General features: G+C 53.9%; 1 protein-coding gene across 1 annotated transcript in view; it reads right to left on the bottom strand.

Annotated features, from left to right (window-relative positions):
- The window catches only part of CUX2 (cut like homeobox 2), a 67902-nt gene that overhangs the window by 24326 nt on the left and 22752 nt on the right, over positions 1–20824 (bottom strand). Inside the window, exon 2 of the mRNA XM_059827927.1 lies at positions 4955–5032. Within this exon, the coding sequence (XP_059683910.1) occupies positions 4955–5032 (78 nt within the window). The remainder of the gene's footprint in view (positions 1–4954; positions 5033–20824) is intronic.

Genomic DNA, 20824 nt, shown 5'->3' with positions numbered 1-20824 from the left:
AGAGGAGGGAAAGAGGAGGGAAAAGAGAGAGAAAAGAGCGGGAAAAAGAGAGGGAAAAGGGGGAAAAAGGAAAAAGAGGAAAGGAAAAAAGAAAAATATTAAAAAAGAGAAAAAAGAAATGAAAAAGATGAAAAGGGGGGGAAGGGGGGAAAGGGGAAAGGAAAAAAGAAAAATATTAAAAAAGAGACGAAAAAGAGATGAAAAGAGGGGGAAAAAAGGGGGGAAGCGGGGGGAAAGGGGGGGGAGAGGTGGGGGGGAAGAGTCCCCAGGGCCCCGTGAGCCAGGAGAACAGCGGCACTCTGGTGTCCATCCCGCACTGCCTGGCACTGAAGCAGCCCAGAAACCCGACCTCAGGGGAGCAGAATCCACCTTTTGGGCTAAAATCCCCCAAAACCTCCTGTGGAAACCCCCCCCGGGGGGGAAGGCGGCTGAGCCCGGGAAGCAGCTGCTGCCGAGCCGGGAATTGCATCCTGCTCTCCCTTACACCCCCATAAATCCAGAGCCACTTGGGCGGAGGGACCAGCTGGGGACATAGCTCATATTCTCGTAGCGGATCTAATGAAGACTATCGGAAAAAATGCAGTATTTAAAAGACTGAAAATGTATTCCTATTGTTATCACTCTCTTTTATGTGTTTATGCATAGCGCATCGGAATGAATCAATACTGGATTGCCCTATAAATAAATGAGCATATCAGTAAACCCAGTAATAAAATGAAGTGATGAAAAATATGGAAATCAGTCGCATTTGTGTAAATCCACTTATTGTTTACTTTAATATTTTCTTATGCAGTTCCGTAGCTCCAAAGAGACAGATTTAAAATCAGGTAATGCTCAGCAGATGACAGATCCTAATGTGTCGCTGCTGGCAAGCTCAGAGTACCGGCAACTCTCCAGGGGTTTCCATCGAAGCACATTAGAGGAGCAGAGAAAGCAGCCCCTGAAGAGAGAGCATTAAAAAGCCAGGGAGAAGAAGAGGTATCCTGAAGTGCAATGCATCTCTCGCCGGCACCGGCAACCAAAGCCAAGGCATCCGCGGAGCCTCCGGGGATGTGGTAGGGGCACGGGGCTGGGGAGCACCTGGGTCAGGCTGGACGATGGAGCGAGATGCCTTTTGCAGCAACGTGGTGGGCTGGGACCATGTCGTCCCACCCCGGCGCTCAGCTCCTCCTCAGATCGCCCACTGCAACCTCATCTGGCACATCCTGGCCACGTTGTGGCATCTGCTGGCCATGCCACGGCACCTCCTGGTCACGTCGTGGCATCTCCTGGCCATGCCCAGCATCTCCCGGTCACACCACAGCACCTCCCGCTCACGTCGTGGCACCTCCTGGCCATGCCACAGCATCTCCCGGTCACACCACAGCACCTCCCGCTCACGTCATGGCATCTCCTGGCCATGCCCAGCACCTCCCATCACAACATGGCACCTCCCGGTCATGTCATGGCACCTCCTGGCCATGCCACAGCATCTCCCGGTCACACCACGGCACCTCCCGGTTATGTCGTGGCATCTCCTGGTCATGCCGTGGCACCTCCTGGTCACACCACAGCACCTCCCGGTCACGTCGTGGCATCTCCTGGCCATGCCCAGCACCTCCCGGTCACACCATGGCACCTCCTGGTCATGTCGTGGCACCTCCTGGCCATGCCCGGCACCTCCCGGTCACACCACACCACCTTGCCCTGCCTGGAAGCTCTCCAGGACAGGGCCACCATCCCTGGTGTCCTGCAGGGGACATCAGGGAGCAGCAGGGCGCTGCCCACCCTGCCCGTACCCGGCCCACGCGTGGCACAAGGACCACCCAGCACCGGCCGGGGAGGCAAAACAGATGGATTTTATCAGCCGCAGAAACCCCTCAGGGGTTGGGGACAGTGACCCTGTGCCTTGGCCGCACCAAGCCGGGCCCGGCCTGTCCCTCTCAGGCTCTCCCCTTCCCGTTTCAACCCCCCAAGAGCGGAGGACGGGGTGGGAAGGGGCTGGGATCACGCCCGGGATGGGGTGGGAAGGGGCTGGGATCACGCCCGGGACCATGGGGGATGAGGGCAGGTCCTGCCCGCGCTCCTGCCCACCTCTCCTTCCAGCATCCCCCTATAACGCTGCCAGTTTTTCCTCCCCACTCAGGCAGGCAGAAAACACCCCTCCCTGCACCGCCGCCAAGAAAAGCTATTTTAGAATTGCTCTTTTTTTTTTTCCCCTTCTTGTCTTTTTTTAATTTTTTTTTTTTTTAAAAACAACACATCTCCCCCCATCTGGGCTGCGAGCTGGGTGCCAGCATCTCAGCGCCGAACGCTCAACGTTTTCTTTTTATAAACGCCTCGAAACCCAAAGTTTCCTCCCGCGCTGGCGGGATGCATCCGGGCGGATGCTGCGTCCCCCCGCGAAGCCCCGTCCCCACCCCGGGACCCGGCTCTGCCCATCCAAAGGAGCTACCGGAGGCAGCGAGAGCCAGAAATCCCCAAGGTTAGGGGCTATAATTTGTCTTTGTGGCTAATTAGCTTCCCTTCTTCTTAGCCACTTACACCCAGAGTTCCCAAAAATCTAGTTGCCGGGGAGGGAAATCCGCCGTCCTGCCGAGTTAATTCTCTAACAGCAAATCTCCTGTACCTCAGGTACATTTTTCTTAAATTCCTGGCTGAGTTCAATTAAATGTTTATGAGACTGCGTGCTTTCCCCCCCACAGCGCTGCCAACGCCGAAGCAACAGAATTAAGCTCCTTCTGGAACAAAACAAAAACAAAAGGAGGGGAAAAAAAAAAAGGGGAGGAAAAAAAAATAAAATAAAGGCTGTTTAAGAGCATCGGGTTTTAAGATTGTAGGAATATCATTCCCCGGACTCATTTTGCTCGGCGTCGCGCAGCCACGGCACAACGACAATATCGACAAGGGGGTTTATATGAATAATTGAAGAAAATCTGTATTCCCCGCAAAAGAAAAGGCAAGCCGAGAGGGTGGCTGAGATAATCAGGAGCTGGCTAATCAATATTCTCAGCCCCAGCCTCCTCCTCGCTTCTCCAAAAGGAGCAGTGCCATAAGCTCATCAGTAACTGTAAAAAAAACATCGCACTCCGAGTGTCAAAATAGTCAAGCGCAGCATATTGTATTGCCAGATTTCCCTCCCGGTCCACCCCGGTGCCAGATTACATCCATCAGCGGGGAGGGAAGCCATCCAACGATGACTTACTTATGTTTAAGTGTTCATAAATAAGGGTTTTTAAGATCTAGATGGCTTTTTAATTTTGGTGGAATGTGACAAAATAAAAATAAAAAAAGGGATGGGGTTGACGCGATGCGAAGCGACCTCTCGGGCGCTCCCCAGTAAATCCCGCAGCCCGGCCGTGCCGGGGGATGTCCCGGTCCCTATCCGGCTTGTATCACAGTGAAAACAGACGGAAAAAATTTACGCTGGCACCATAAACCGTGGCAAAGCCTTTGTCTGATGGGGAGATACGGTGAGAGACCGTAGCCCTGCCATGAAAACCTCATCAGACAGCCTCTAATTACTGCCCTGCAGTCGGCGGGAAGAGACAGAAACCATAAAACCTGAGCGGGGGGTGAGGCTATTAATTGCTTTTTGATAAATTGGGGGTCGAGGAGCTGGTGGCAGAGGTGGGGAGGTGCCTGCGTGGGGCTCGGCTGCGCCCCGAGCTCCGGCCGCCGGTGATGCACATCCTGTCCCTGACTCGCCTGCCTCAAGCATCCCTGCCTGGCCGACGGGTGCCCAAAACGGGCACTTTTGGGGCAAACTGGGTTTCCAAAGGAAGGAGCCGCCACCGTCAGGACCAGCAGCTGGTCCCGGCCACAGGACCTGCAGTTTGCTCCATCCTCACGTCCCACCAAAACCTCAGGACCGTGACCACCGTGCTAAGCGCGGAGCCAGCCTTGCACCCTGGCGCTGTGGAGATTTAAGCCACGACTGCCCAAATTGTGGGGGACCGAGCCCATCCTCCTTGGCATCGCCAAAACCCGCCCCGGCCGTGCTGCGGTGGGGCAGAAGACACGTAGCAGGGCGGCCACCACCACGAGCCATAGGGCAGGTGGGGTGACCCCCGCCATCGATCACCCCCTATGCCTTATGTAAATCCAGGATGCTAAAGATGTATGGAGCCAATTACCCGGGGGCACTGCTGGGTGTAAAATTCAGACAACGAAGCTCCCGGTCTCAAATGAATTTGCGCGAGATTGCAAGCTTACTGCCTTTTATTGGACAATATAAATATTTCACTGTTATATAAAAAAATATTGGCGAGAAAGCAGATAAACCCGAGTCCTGTGTGTATACAGAGAAGCAGGGAGTGAAAAACGTCCGTCAGCATCTTTTTAACGGCCTTTGGTGCGGTACGGGAACACGGGTTGCGAAGGGGCTTTGATGACCACAGCGGGGCTGCAAGACTGGGGGACCCCAGTGACCCCCGTCCCGGACCCACCGGGGCTACACCGGGAATGGGAGCGATGCCGTCGGCGCAGCCCGGACACACGGACGGCGGCGTGGTCCAAGGGGTTGTGTCTTGACCCAGCTGTGATGGAGAGCAACACACGGGACGCAGAAGCGGATGTGGAAACCTCGGAGGCTCGGCACCATTCCCAAGAAGCGGATGCTGCCCCCAAACACAGGGCTGAGCCTGCGCCCACTGCAGAGGATGCCCAGGAGGGGAGGAGAGGGAACGGCCTCGCCATATGGATCAATCCCAAATGCATTTTCCTAACAGTTTTCCCCACCTTGTCCTTCTGGGATTATATCTGTCCTCATCTGCAGACCCCTGTGCCAGCACAGGACATCCTTATTTCATGCTCACCCATATATCAACCCTTCCCCACAACAATAAAAGCGGGAGAAAAGAAAAAATAAAAAGCCTATAGGAATCAATACCTCTTTCTCTCTCTACCTATATTTCATTAAAAACTTTAGCATCAATATTAATGTTTAAATCCTCACCAAGCTGAGTTTAATTACCTGTAAACTGCATCCACAGCTACACGGACTTTGCTCCTCGCCGCAGTAAATACAACCGAGGAGGAGCAGTGCCAACATCTCCGAGCGTCACCTTCCCGTTCCCGCAGGAGCAGCCGCTCCCAGCCCTCCCGTCCCCAGCGTGTGGGGGGGACACGGCGGGTGGTGGAGATGGAGCCACAGCGTGACCCGACCGGGGACGGAGCCGAAAGGAGAAGGGCGAGACGAGAGAAGGTGAAAATTGGGATCCTGGGAAGAAAATGACGCGTAAATATAAAATATCTGGGGCTCTTGCTGCCAAAAGGAATCTGCTTTCAGCCACTACATGAATCACAACGTTTGGGAGGGGGGAACAAGGGAGAAGTATTTGAATGGAGTCCATTAGTGGCTGAGGACGATGAATAACTCGCAGGCAGCAGGAACCGCTCCCGAGCCGCCGGCGAGCTCACGGCCAGCCGGCATGATGGGCCGGGGAGCTGTCGTGGAAACCAACCGGGGCTGGGACCGGACCTCCCTTACCCCACCCAGCAGCCGCCTCCTCGCTTTGCCCGCTGTGCCAGGAAGGAGAAATCCAAGTTTGCCATGCTTTCCTGGCTGCTTCGGCCGTGCCACGCTTGCACACGCGCGCCGCATCCTTTAACGGTACGAAGCAAGGGGGCACGGTGGCCGGGAGGGAGCAGGGATCAGCCCCCGTGCTGCCACCGGTCACCCCAGGGCCCGTCCCAGGGCCACCGATGGTCCGCAGTCCCGCAGCACAGATGCTGAGCCACAAGGTCTTGGCATCTAAAATGGAATCGGGGTTTACAGCGCGTTATCAAAAGAGCCGTAATGGGATCTCGCGGAGGGCAGAGATTTGAGGCGCGCATCGGATTTCCATTCCCAGAGAGAGAGGAAAAAGCTGTGTTTTTTAAAAAAACCCATATATCAAGGGATGCTATCTCATGTGTTGTATTGGTGGCTGCTCGCCCGCGGCTCCACCCCCCCCCGGTGTTTTGCCATCCTGCTCCTTACCGGAGACCAAAGAGGGACCGATGGAGGGGACCAGCCCGGTCCTGCCCCCGGCATCCCTGCCAGCCCCCCCGGCAAGCCCCCCGCCACGCTGGTCCCACATCCCGCAGCCTCGGCTCCTCCCGGCCGGTGTCGTTCCTCCTTACATCTATTACAGCAGCTTCCCAAGGCCAGGGCTGGGACGGCGATGGTAGCGTTCGAGGGCTACACTTCCAGAATAATATTCATTACCATATTCATTCAGTGTTTATCTCGCAGATGTACGGATCCGTTACAATGGAGAAAAAAGAGAACTCAGAATTTGTTCTCAAAAGATATTCAAATTAGTTAATCAAGAGTCCTTTTATTACGTGTCTCATGTACCAGCAGCAACTATCCATCGAGATAAATGATCAGCTGCTAATAACTGATTACACTGCAGCAAGTGTTTTCTTATCCCTATTACCACCATGTTTAAAGACATTTTATAAATTTCTAATTATTGTAAATTGTTTCTCCTTTTGAAAACATCTTCCCATAGTCATCAGCTGTCAATTTTCCCTGAAAATCTCTCTCCGAAATGAGCTCACAGCAAGATCCTCGGGAGGCAGAGAAAACCCTTCCTGGCTCCCGGCCGGCGCGACGCAGCCCGGCCACCTCCATGCCGGGGCGGTGGGGGACCGGGATGCTCCTCCAGCCCTTTTATCAGTGGACCAGACTTGAAAGAAAAATAAAAGCATCCGTAAGTCGGATCGATCCTGGATGGTGCTGCCTTCACCCACCGCATGATGCCAAGGTGCCGCATGGTGGAACGGGCCATCCCCCCAGATGGATTCGCCCTCCATGAACCACGAAGAAATAAATAAGCCAGCGGGATATAACACAGCTCTTGACAAGTGCAAGGCGCCCGCTCCTACAGACGCCGGCATCCGAGGGCAGATCTGGGTTTGGGAGAGCCCTAAATAAGATCCCACTTGCTTTCTGCCTATTTTAGCTGAAATAGTTGCGAGGGTTCGAAGCCAACCGGGACTTTAAATCCAGCGGCCGGCCTCCAGCCGATTTCTAGGCTCCATTCATTATCGCAATCAATCAGCTTAAAAAAAACCCAACCGCAAAAACAACAATAAACCACCCTCTAAACTCTCTTAGACACTTTAATGGAAAAGGTATCTCCTTCCATCTTCCCCAGTGGCCGCGGGGCTGGAGCAGCAATCCACGCACCACGGGCCAGGCTGCAGCCGGGAGGGTCTGCACCGCGCCAGGGACCACGATGGCACGGGCAGAGCATCCCTGTGCTCCTGGGAGGGACCTAGGATCCAAGCGGGGGGCAACGAGCCTCCCCCCAGCACAGCACCAGTCCACCACCGCCGCCGCCACCACCTCAGGTGATGCTGGCTCCGCTGGTGACGTTTGCTGCCCGGGGATGGGGACAGCCGGGGCAGGAGCACATCACGGCCGTGCCCCACGGCGTAGCCGGACCCTGGAGATATTCGCTGGGTTTTGGCCGCGTGCCTCCAGGCACCAGCTCCGTGCTGGAGCCAACTGAGCCAAAGCCGCCGGCGGCAGCTGTACCACAGAGGCACAGCAGAGGAGGAGGAGGAGGAGGAGGAAGGCTGCCCAGGATAACCTCCCTGCAGAGGACCAGGGTGTCCGGCCAAGCACGTTCGCCAGGCAGAGCAGGGCCCGTGGCTGCCAGGAAAGGGAGGAGCAGCCGGCGGGACGAGGAGCCTGGCGCGGAGCAGCCGAGGTCCTTCCCGGCTCCAGGGGGGCTCAGACCAGGGGAGGAGACGCCGCAGGCACCAGCCATGCCATTATACGCTTTATTGATGCTGTTCTGAAGAAAGCTAATCAATATATTAGATTTCCCAAAGAAAGAAAACACCAGCTGCCAGCAGCACATAACTCCTCCGCCGCGGTGCATTTTTCCATCAAGCCCCGGAGCCGCGCGTGTCTGTGCAAGATGAGGTCACGTTCAAGAGGAGACCTCCCGCTCCCCCGGCGGCCAGGTCAGGGCCAGGGCCACGGCCACCGCTTCGCCACACGGCAAAGCCCACGTCCCCCAGCTTGAGTTGAAATAAAGACATGAAATTCCCCAAATAACTTGTACCGGCATCACCGTGGGGTGTGGAGAGACAGCCCAGCTGGACAAACGCAACTGGGTCCAACGGGGCTCCCGAGGGACCCCCCCCAATCCTGATGCCTTTGCACCCCTGCATGGACCCGCAGCCCCCGGCGCTCACTTGGGCTTCGAGGAGGGTTCCTGAAGAGCGCTCCCATCAGGAAAAGCCATCTCGGGAAGTGCCCTTTGCCAGCCGCGTTCCCCCGGCAGAGCCATTCCCGCAGCACCGACCGGTCCCAAGCGTGGCCGCTCAGCCATGCACCGGCACTGGAGAGAAGCTGGAAAGCATCAACCCGACGGACGCACTCGGCAATAGAGGGACCCCGGCACACGGAACCCCGGCAAACCAAAGCATGGCCTTGCTCCCCGCTGCCCACGCCCCATCACCGGGATATTCGTTCCTTAAACCATTAAAGCTGACGCTCCAAAGGCAGTTTAAAAAGGAGAGGATAAATCCACGTTGGACCTAACGCTCGGCACCGGCAGGAAAGCAGACTGACGTCACGGGGAATTGATTGGTGTTTCAATAGAATTAGATCATTTGGAGGGTTGCAGACCTGCTTCAGAAACCCAAATGTTATGCAGATCCGCATTCAAAACCCTAAACCAAGGCGCATTTAACCACGGCAGAGTAAATGTCCCACATTTCCCCCGGATTATCTGAACCATATCAGATATAATCCAATGATCTGTAAAGTGATTATACCCAACTGAATATAAGAGATCTCTTCTGGTAATGCAATATTTCATCCAGCTGCAGACATTAGGAGGAGGCAAACAAAGGAGGAGATTTAATAAGTGGAAATAAAACTATAGGCAGAGATAGTTTTAAAATTTTTTTTTTTTTGTATCGCATCTAATTGCAATCAACAACAGACATCTGACACAGTGACAGCATCAGCAAAATTGCTGCTGAGAGCACAGAATCTTTGTCTAAAAATAATCAGACATTCAGCGCGCCACTGTTTGTTATAATGGTAATCGATGCTGGAGGCTTTGAATTCCATCAATTTATAGATCTGCTCTGTTCTGCCTGGTGATTGTGTTCTGCACACATCCACTCCCGGCTCGGCGCAGGCAGCGCCGGGGCACTGTGTGATTAAGATAAGCTCAGATTCCTTTCATACATTCCTTATCAGCTCTAATTCTCCAGCAGGCAGAGATGTTCACAGCAGTTAAAGATTAGTTCAGCTTCTCAGACGCCAAATTTGAGGGTATTGATCAATAAATCAAATCACGGGCAATCAATCGCCCGATCCGAAGAGTCTAGCCGATGCATTATTGCTGGCGCCTTCGAAGCTGAGGCTTTTTCATGGGTTTCATCAAAACGCGGCTTCCCTGGCTCCCCGCCAGCTCCCGGGCTGCCTAATAGACTCCGCAGCAGAGGAGCTCCAGCCCAGCAGAAGAGCAATAAATTTCTCATCAAACAGCCGATAGAGAAACAAGATGAACATCTGTTTTGCTGCAATGAAACTCCTGTGTTCTTCAGAAGCTGCAAACCAGGTCTGACAGACCACCCCAAAGGCAGCTTTGCCTTCAACAAAGCAGCAAAGCAGAATATTTGCCGGTTATTTCAATCAGGTAATTTAAGAAGACTTTGCATTCTCCTCTCTGCAGCTGCCAGAGCTTTACAGACAGGATTCCTGCTCAGTCGATAATAAAAGCCATCCTGGGACCCTGTACTATGAAGGCAATTTTATGATACCCATTATGTGGCAATGTAACTTCATTAAAAGCTGTTTATTCCCTCTAAGCATTTTAAGCACTTTCCTTCACCCATAAAGAAGAGCCCCTCGGTGCACTGGAAAGGTTATTTGTGCCGGGAGCCGCTTTCGGGTATTTCTTGCCGGGGATGAGGGTCGTGCCGGCAGCAGGATCGCCGGCAAAGGGGCTTCTCCTCCCAGCCAGCAGCGAGACGGGAGCTGCCAAGAGGCAGCCGTGTATTATTTTTATGATACGCTCAAGATGAGCTACGTTTACTGGAGCTCTGTTTAGGCGACATTTATTACGCCAGCTTCTTTTATGAATTACTATGGAAAAGCGCCCCGAAAATTCGCCTCCGCTGCGAAGGTGGGCTGGCTCCTCTGCACACCCATTCGCTCTCCCATTCGGGACAATTTGGGGTGTCTTAGCCCTGAGGGCTTCATTTTCCAACCTGGCATTGTAATTCAGCATCCGGAGACGGAACCACAGCCTTGGCAAAGCGGGAGCCAGACCCCATCCTGCAGCCGACTGCATCCCCGCGGCACGCAAGAGGCGCCTCGCTCCGAAGGAGGGAGAAAATTAAATCCTTAAAAACAACCGACCCACCTCTGAATCTCAAATTTAATGCTCCTTATTTCTGCTGGGAACAGTAGCAAAAAAAAAAACCCAAACCCCAATAGTTCAGTCCCATCCCGGTGCTCAGCCAAGTATTAAATTTAACGAATTCCATCTCGGTAAGCACGGCCGACGGGGCAGGGTGGGCTGGGGACATTTCTCCCACTCAAAGTCACTGGCACGGGTCACACTGCTGCCCAAACAAATCCCGGACGGAGCTCAAGAGCGAACCCACAGCAGGGCGGGTGGTTGTCTCCGTACGGGATTTGGCAGCCCCTTCGTCCCTCCAGGCTGGTAGAGCAGGTAGGTCTTTGTTTGAGACCTCGGCCGTCGCTAAAGGGCTGTTTGTGCTCTGCCGATGTCCAAGGGTCAGCGAAACCACCCGGCAGCCACCTCCCCGTCTAACGATGCGTCCTCAATTAGCCAGTGGCCTGGGAGAAATTGTCCCTAAAGCAGGGCAAGCCAGCCCACGTTTGTAAATTCTACTTAAAATAATGGGAATTAAAGAAGAAAAACAGCGGGGAATGACAGAGATACACAATGGCTTGCAGAAAGGGCTTGAATCCCCCATTTCTTGCTCCTGGCAAATTTTCTCCCCCAGCTACGGAGGTTTTTCCCACTGCACAGAGGCTGTGATGTCTTTAGGGAATGGACCTAAAGGTCCATTTACCGCTGGACCACCACGCATTGCTCTCGCATCCTCCTGAGTTAACACTCCCCAAAAAACACCGCCGGGAACATGCTCAAAGGACGCAGCCACTTCTTTAGCTATTAATAATCAGGGCAACCATTGGAATGAATATCCATGTTTCAAGGAAAAGGAGATTGCCTCCTTATTACCTCCAAAAAGCCCGCACCTTCTTCCAAATAAACGGGCAGAGACTCGCATGGCTTGCGGGAAGAAAGTGGGGTACGGCACGCTCCCGCGCTCATCACCAGGCGCCGAACTCGACTGCGACGATTCCACATTCTCCCATAAACGTGCACACAAACATAGACAAAATACCGTTAATGGCTCGGTATTTCTTTAAACAGAGTCGCCAAGGAAAAATAGAATTACTAGAATACATTTTAATTGATTTACAACAGCACTTAGTAACAGTGATAAAAGAAAAACTTGTTTTATTGGACCTCCTGCTAATTAGCTCGACTGACTCCAGATTAGAAAAGCGTATCCCTCGCAACCCAGCACAACCCTGACCGGCACCTGACACGAAACAGCTTTTATGCACAGAAAATCCTTTATAATAATCAGGGAGAAACCGCTGCCAAATGGTTACTGCCAAGAGGGAGTGGAGGAAAGGGCTGCTCCGAGGCCGGAGCCACTGAATGGGATAAACCAGCCTCTCCGGCGGATTCGAGCATCCCCTTTCCATCCATAACCACGCCTTTATTGCGACTTTGATATATCCTTCCCTTAACGACTTTTAAGGGCAGTGGATAAAGTCGAAAGAAGCGCGGAAGCAACCAGCAAATGTTTAATATTCAATAAATGTGTCAATTTTACATACGGAGGCAAATGGGGCTTTATTGAAGAATTGGTAAACTTCCTCGGAGGAAAGTAAGTGCGTTTTAGCCTTCAAGGGGTCCCCGATGAATAGAAATGGAATGTGATTTGTGATAAAACTCAGCTGCTCTATAAAAGACGTTAAATAAATGTTGCTGTTTCACTAGGGATATACAGAATTGATTGCATTATAGACTGATTCGAAGATGCACGCTCCCCGCGAGCTATCTGCTCGCTCCTGCGCGCTGCGCAGCCTGCTCCCATCCTCTCTACCTTGGCCTCTTAATACCTGCGCAGAATTTTCTGGAAACACTTTAAAACCCGTGGTTTTGCCCCCAACGGCTTCCCGAGCATCGGCTGCAGCGGCGCAGGGCCGGATCCGCCCCAACCTCGGGGAAACACTGGACCCTCCGGCGCAGGGTGATGCCACCCCGGGCAGCTCGATTCCTCCCAAAACACGGTATTCCCCTCTTATTTCCATGGATGCAGCTGATAGCACAGAATCCGGAATTACCGTTAAATGCAAAAACAAGGGGGGACGAGAAGCGATTAAAAACATTTTCACCACCGAGACCAAGCCAAGTCCCCGTCCGCCCCGAGCATCCTCGGCCGGCGCCGGGGGACCCGACCCATCGGAGCGAGGAGCGACACCCGGGAAGGGCAAGGCAAACAAACCAATCTCCGACAGACAAATGAGAGGCCAACGGTACCACCACGGCGAGCGCAAACTGTGATATAATTGCGCTGCTGCTACATCATCTTTAATCAATAACATCCAGGGCTGCCACCGCGCGCACAGCCCAAATCCCAGCCTCCGCCAAGAAACAGCATGTCGTTAAAAAGCCCAATCGCTTTTTCCCCGCTAATAGGTGGCTCGTTCCCTCAACCCTGCTGATTTTTTAAATAAACCTAAATTCCAATAATTGTTTAATGTTTATTTTTATTTAGCTCTGGTTCACCTACCCTGGCTCTCCATGTCAGAAATTGATATTTCGCTCCGGTGGCTGGGAAAAAAAATAAAATAAAACTAGGAAAGCGTTGGTTGTGTCTCGTCATAGTTAGACCGTGCCGTAACCGCAGCTCGGGCGGCCCCCAGCCCGCTGGAGGAACGGCTCTACTCCCCCTAAATCCAGATTCGCTCCAGTTTTCTGGGTACCGGCTTCCTCAGGACCCTTGGGAAGGGCTCCCGGCACACAAGCACCAGCACCATGGCCTTTCCAACAAGCATGGGATTCTTTTTTCCCCCCTACCCAATGAAACCCTGGATTTAAGCCCAAAAGAGATGCTCTCGCTTTCCGGGTGGATTCATCCCTGTAAAACCCACCAGCGCCGCACGTCACGGCCGCTGCCTTCCCGTCTCCCCCCGAGAAGGCTGAAGGTGGTTCTGGAAAAGTACAGAAAAGCTACAACCAATTCCTTTAGGAGATCCATCACGTCAGATTAGCAACTTAGTTTCTTATTAGCTATTTTCCATCCTATCATATTAATATTTGTTTTCACTAATACAATGCAGGAGTCTTATCATATTAGCAACTTTCACATCACATTAGTGAAAACAAATACTAATACAATACAATACTAATATGACATGATCTGATGGGAAATTGCTAATACAATAAGACTCTCCTACCATATTAGTACAGAAACATCGCGTGTCCCAGTTACGGCTCTCTTTGAACCAGGTAAATACCCGGCGTTTCCAAACCCAACCACGCTCACCACGTCCAAAGGTCTGGGACGGGGGGACGTGTAGGGTCGGGCACCGAGGACCCCACTCTGCCCCCGCGGTGCAGATGACCCGCAGTGGATGCATTAAATTGCAATGAAAATTCCTTATTCAGAAGTAAATTAGTGAAATTTGGGCCCCCCCCGCCGCCGGGACAGGGTGACCGGGGAGCCAAGCCAGCCGCCGTGACCCAGGGACACCGCGTGGCCTGAGAACTCGCGCAAGCAATAATAATTTGACAGAGGAATTAAATTCAACCAAATAGCCGGTTGTGTCGTTTGGGCGTTAGCAGCTGCCTCTGACCAAGCCCCCGACGCTCCCCGGCGCAAACCCGTGGCAGTGCCGGTGGGAGCAGCCGCAGAGCCGGGGACCGTCCCAAGGAACAGGAGACTCCGCAGCCAGTTTGCAGCAGTACCGGCGCGGGGATCACACCCCAGATGCCAAGGGGGGAACGTCCCCAGGCAGAAATGCCGCGAAGAGGAGGAGGAGGAGGAGGAGGAGGAAATCCCGAGCTTATGCTGAGGAGGAAGGCTGGACCACGGGAGGCCCCAGCTGGCGTCCTGGTCCCCGAGACAGGGATGCTCCACTGGACCTCGGGGAGTTCAAGCTCAGCACCAGCCCTGGAATGAGGTACGATGCACGTGTTAGAAAAAGCAAACATCTTCAGTACCGGCTCCACCAGGCAGCCTCCTCCGCTGGGGCAGGCGACCTCGGCAGGGAGGCTCAGCCTCCCGCGCCAGCTTTATTTCCCCCTCGCCTCCAGCACCTGGAGCCATTTCCCTGCTCTTCCGCTTCAGTTCTCCCGCAGGTCCCACCTAACATCTCCCCACCCCTGGCCGCGAGCTTCGGGCTCGAAAGCAAAGCGGGTTTCTCGCCCCAGCTCCTCGGCAAAGCCGACTCCGGAGCCGCTCCCCAGCTTGGCATCGGCACACACCCAGGGATGCTCCACGCAGCCCCGGCCAACTGTGCCACCAACCACTGCAGAAAACAGCTCCAGCACGGAGAGAGGCAGCCAGCATTCCTCCTTCGAGCAATGCCCGGCTTCGGCACGCTCAGCAATTTTCTATTCTCTCAGCAATTTTCTGTTCTACTGAATTAGTACTTTGTATTGAATTAGTATTCATTTCCCCTAATATGATATATAAGCATAATCATGTTAGTGACTTTGATATCGCATTAGGCTCTACCGCCGGCATGCATCCCGGCCCCAGCAGCGCCGGGTGCGGAGCACCGCGGCCGAGGAGGAGCCTCCAGCGGGAATACACCAAATGCGGGGCCGGATCCTGCTCTCACCAACCTCCCCCAGAACTCCCCCAGGCCCACGGTGCCGAGCCAAGGTCCCTGCCGAGGGCATGGCCAGGGCAGGATTTCTCCGCCCGCGACGGCGAGATGCGAACCAAAACGAAGCATGCGGCATCCTGAACAACTAACTCGTTCATCTAAAATAAAAGATACCCAAAGGCGAAAGACGCACAGCAGCAGCCTCGTGGCACCCACCCCCCGGGGATGCGCAGGCTGGGTGTCCCCAGTGGCACCAGGCGCCCGCTCCCAGCCCTCCGCTCCTCTCCCCGCAAAGCCGTGGAAATCTGGGAATAAAAGCTGGGCAGACAGTGGGATGCAGACGTGTAGACTGGGGTTACAGCAGGGCCGGGGGATGCTCGCTCCGCTGCAGCCGAGAGCCGGCATCCTCCCACGGGAAGACTCCAGCCAGCACCGAGCCTGCCTCAGTTTCCCCATCAGGAGGATGAAGGGCTCTGCAGGGCAACCACAGACCCTGGCACGGGCACACGGCCCCGGTCCTTAATTAGCTGATGAAGTCGCAACGAGCACAAGCAGCGAGAGGGACAGGGAGGGGGGACAGGGAAGGTCCCTGCCCCGCGGGGCACTGAGGAATCAGGGAGGGAGCGAAGGGGACCAGGGCCAGCACCCAGGGCCGCTGCCGGGGTGGCTCCGGAGCTGATCCCGCACGGCTCAGCGCGTTTGGCAGCGGGACAGGAATGGGCTTTACGTCAGGATGAGCGGCTCTGGAGCTGCATCACCGGCGCACATCTCCCCGCTGCTGGAGTAGAGCGGCCGGGTAACGGTGAGCGATCTGCCGCATCCCTAATTAACTCTTTTATAGACTCAAATAAATTGTCTTCGCATTAACATGAAAGCGTGTTTCTTTCAATCCGCTGCCCACGAGGCTCTGACAGCATCATGCCCGTGCCTCCGCCCGAGATGCCATCGCCCGCTGTGGGCGTGAGCGGCACCGGGAAGGACCGAAACAGCACCGGGGCCGGAGCAGAGCTGCCCGTCGAGCATCGGCCACGATCAGAGCAGTCACGTTGTAAGATCAGCACATTTTGTATATATTTATATACATATTTATATAATTTTTTGTATTTATTTTTATACATACATAAATAAAAGTCCCCCACCTGCCGATGCCCGTGCAGACACCCTGGGAGAGCTGGCAGCTCTCAGCACCAAGCACCCAACCCGGAGCCCAGAAGTCACCCCAAGAAAAGAGCTCCCGGCCACGCACAGACGCATACATGCGCGTCCAAACACGCACGCAGACGCATATTTTCAAATCCTAAGAAAATCCTGAGTCTTCACTGTCAGTGCTGTATATCACTTTGAGATATATACCATATTAGCCAAAAGAACTGAATTATATTGCATTCATGATGCAATTAAACACTTCACTAGGAATCAATGTAAAACTGATGAGGCCTGAAAGTAGTGCATATGGCTTAGAACATTATAAAACATTACCTTCACTCAAATCCTTTTCAGTAGCAATTTAAATCTTCTTACAGTTACTGCTGCCAATGGTAAACCATCTACTGATTCATAACAGTGCATGGGAACGAATGAATTTTTTTAAAAATTTATTCAACTACTAAATTACCCATGAAACCGGAATAGCTGACAGGAGTAATCTGAATTATTATTAGCTCTGCAAGTATTCTGCATTAGCCAATTTAAAACCACGGCTCACAGGCAGAAACCAGTTAGTACAGGCAGGGTGTTAAATGACTGCCATAGTTCTTCATTTTACTGCTGCTTACGTTTAAAGGTCAAGAGATAAAAATTACATATGACTGCAAACACAGAAAGGGTGTTTATCTTTTTTTTTTCCCCATGAATCAGGTCAACCAGAAACTTTAAAAACAATTGGAGATACAATCATATAAAACACTACGCCTCTGAACTACCCCAGGATTCAGGAGGGGGTCGCGGAGGCTGCACCGAGGGGGTTTGTTCTTCCTCCTCCTCCTCATCCTTGTAGCTTTTCGTGCCAGAAAAATGGGAGAAGATAGGGATGAGATGGTCCTGTCCTCCGAAACACGGGCATGGCATCATGACCCGATGCCCAGCCGCGCTGCGGCTGCAGGGACGATGCGCCGGATCACCCCGTGGTGACGGAGGGTCCCACCGGCGAGGACCGGTGGCAGCTGGAGGGGCTCTCTGACCCCTCTCCATCACCTCCGCCACGGAGCCAGCACCGGGACCCGCTTGCAAGGAGGACAAGCGATTCAGCCCTGGCTGAAATCCCCGCTGGGCTCCTAATCCACGGGCTGATTAGTCAGAAAGCAAAACTACCTGAGGATTTAGGCACCCACTGCTCCCAGCAGCGTCTGCTGGTGGGGCAGGGGAGACCCTGGGGCCCCCCGAAACAAGGGGAGGGGCAGGCACCCACCGCACTGTAAATCCTCCCGTTTATAAAGCCCCGTCAAGGTGAGGGCAGCCCCCTCGGATGCGGAACGTGCCGCAGCCCTTGTTTACCTCTCGCAAGGCAATTAAAGCCTGGTCAAGGCAGAGGGAGGGATGGGCTCAGCACTTGGCACAGACGCCCGTGGGGTCCCCAGCTCTCCACCTGCCCGTTCGGGGGGCGAGGAAGGTGTCCGGCTCCCCCCAGACAAAGGCAGATCCAGCACCACGGCGATGGGCAAAGCGATGCCGAGAGCCGCCCCGGCCGCACACGCATCCCATGAGGATCTCGCCACTCGCTTTGCCTGTTTTCCATGGATGAAGAGGGCAGGACAGGGCGGGTTTCCAGGCAGAAGCCCCGGGTGCCGGAGCGGAGGCGGTGTCTCTTTAACTGACCATAACACTGCATCATCCTTTCTCTTCCTATTTTCAGTTTTATTAGCAAAGCAGCACAATGTTTATACTAGTGGGTATTACATTTGCCAGAACAATTACGGTATGACAAATGGCACATCAATGTAATCCATCAACTTGGCCGAGACAGGAATCCTTTATCCCGGGCTGCCATTAATTCCCAGCCGGGTCTCTGGGGTCCCATGCGTCAGTAACCATGACAACCCAGGGGACGCCGGGCAGCGATGGCATCTCGCCGGGAGAGACGGGCACCCCGGCGCGGCGCTGGGATTTCACCTTTGGCGCCGGCACGTCAGCCTTGGGATCGAACGCGGGGGGTGTTCGCATGGCGAAACCCCTCTGTGCAGCATCCGGATCACGCGGGAGCCCCAAGTCAGCGTGGGAAGACTGGGAGAAGTCGTGGAGGACGGTGGCACTGGAGGACGGTGGCACAGCCCAGGCTATGGCAGGCAGCTCCCATGTGGATTCCCCAGTGTCTAATACGACGCCTGTGCTCGCACACCCTCCCTCCACAGAGGACAATCATTTAAGGTGTTTTCCTCTGGCAGCCTAACAGCCTGTTTTCCTGAAAGTTTTCAGAATCTCTCTTAAAACGCTTACATCTCCAATAACAGGGTTAAAATTAACCGAAGGAATCCAACGTTACTGAGGGGAATGGACACCGAGGACAAGCCTGCAGGAAGCCAGGCGTGGGGGACAGGGCTCTCTGCCCGACAGCATGTGGCATGGGCCGGCGCGGTTGCAGGCCACGGAGCTCGCCGGTCGGATGCTCTGACAGGCAGGGAGCCAGCAGCGCACCCCGCTCTGCACAAGCACTGGTCAGAGGGGACGGCTGGAGGGCTCCTGCCCAACCCGCTGCTTGGGGCCACATCCCGGTCAGCTCTGAAGACCTCCAAGGATGGAGGTCCCAGCATCTCTCTGGTCCAAGGCTGCACCTCTCCATGTGGATGAGCTTTTTCCTTCCATCTGCATCCTCCAGAACGGAGACCCTTGCCCAGCACAGCGACCTGGGAGCAGACATCTGCAGGGCAAGGACTCGTACATTTAGAGAAACGCACGCTTGGCACGAGCTGATGGGTTTGGGGTCTGAACAGCCAACACAGATCCCTCCTTTGCTTCCCACTGACCGTTTCTGGGAGGAGACTGCAACTTCCATCAGCTTCCGCAGCCCGTGGTAGGTTTGAAGCCATGAGCAGCATCTGCAGCGCGAGTCAGGACCACGTCCGCTCCCTGAGCACCGACTTTGGAAGCAACCACGTGTCTCAAGTCCCACCAGCGCAAAACCCCAACTGCACCAAAGCTGATCACGAGACGAGATACGGCTGCACTGCCCCGCGGCCAAAACCACCCGCCCTCCCCTGCAACGCCTGGGCAGGCACGGCCGCTGCCGGGCTCCCCAAAGCTCGTGCTGGGAGATACCCCCAGATGCTCCCTTCCCACCCATGAAGGCACAGCTTGGCCGCTTCTTTACAAAAAAACGAAGACAAATTCCACCAGGCAAGAATTCCCAGGGGCCGGCGCATCCCCCAGATAACGAAAGGAGCCAACCGTTGCTACTCAGAAGCCAAAACCAAGAGGAAAATCAAACCCTCCCCATGGCCACGCTCTCCAAAGCACCAAGGGGTTTCTCCTCCTCTGCCAAATCAATCTGGCCCCGACCCAAAGCTGTACACAGACAGCCTCAGCTACCGCCCCGGTTTTATTAAGCCATTACCAGAATCATCTTATCCCCATTTATAATGTTCAATACACGGTCTGAAGACTTCTCTAATCCAGTAATTAGATGCAATGCTTAGATGGATGAAATCGGGAGGGTATTTTACACAATTACACTGCATTTTCTAAGGGTCTGCCCCACTTTTTAACCCCCCCGAGTGATGGGCTGTCGCCTGCATCCCACGCCCAGAAAGGGCTCGGCTCACTTTTCGGACAGCGGGTGGGTCTGTGGGGTAACACCGCTGCCCCAAACCCCCTTTGCCTCCAGTGGGGTCCCCTCTCATCCCAGCACAGAGACAGGCAGAGCACAAATACCCAGGAATACCCCTGGAGCATCCCCACCCGGCACAGACCCCATCCCTCTTCTCATCCATCTCCGGCCGATGCTGAGCCAGGAGGAAAATTAAGGCTTTTCCCATCTTTCCGTAGGTAACAGCACCGGCCGCTGCGGCTGCCACAATAAAACCATTTTCTCTCCAGCCTCTCCCACGTGCGGGGCCAGGAGACTGCTTTATCCCCCTGAATCCTGTAAATCATCTCAAAGCCATCCTCGCAATTTATAGGTAGGACATTAAACATTATAGCCACTGACGGCATCAAATTACACTTGAAAAATTGAGTTCTGCTGGAAAATGAATTTAAAAACTAAATTAAATTAAAACCTAACTAAATTAAAATTAGGTTTCTAAACTAAAAATGACTTTTTAATATTTTCAGGAGAAAAAAAAAACCCTTCTGTCAACTAATAAAATTTGCCAGTGTCTTTTATAGCTGACAAGTCCTGTCTGAGAGCAATTCTGGTTATGCTGCATAATAAATAACTGGAATAGAAAAGGCGACGGAGGATGGGATGATCAGCCCTGCCATCTCAGCTCCTTCGAAGGGGGCTGGGAAAGGACAGAAAGACCCCCAAAGCAATTAAAAAATAAGCATAATGAACACAATCTTGAGCAAACAACCGGATGGGGCAAATCCAGCCGCGACCACTCCGCTGTAATGATGCCGACGCAGCCCTGGTGCGCTGGTGGGACGTTTGGGGACCGTCACAGCCCATCAGGTCATGCGTCGTCCCGCAAGGATGCTCGACCAGAGGTGTCAGAGGGAGGTTTGTTGATGCAGGACCCAAGGGATTGGGGAGAAGATGTATCTAAACGCCCTAGGACGCCCTAGGACGCTAGGAACGAGGGCGTTTAGATATATCTTCTCCCCAGGTCCATTCCCTGCCAGATCTGCAGGGACTTATCACACCCTACAAATTTTGGTCCATCTCACAACCACCAGCTGAAAGGATGCGGATGGGGACCACAGACCGCAGCACCCCGGACCGAAACATCAGCGGGGAAGCACTATAAGATACCACCCTCCTCGGTTTGTCTCACGCTCGAG

Source organism: Gavia stellata, chromosome 21 (genome assembly GCF_030936135.1).
Source record: "Gavia stellata isolate bGavSte3 chromosome 21, bGavSte3.hap2, whole genome shotgun sequence".
In the NCBI taxonomy this organism is placed as follows: Eukaryota; Metazoa; Chordata; class Aves; order Gaviiformes; family Gaviidae; genus Gavia; species Gavia stellata.
The sequence above is the reverse complement of the archived record's forward strand: the minus strand, read 5'-3'. Positions and strand labels throughout refer to the sequence as shown.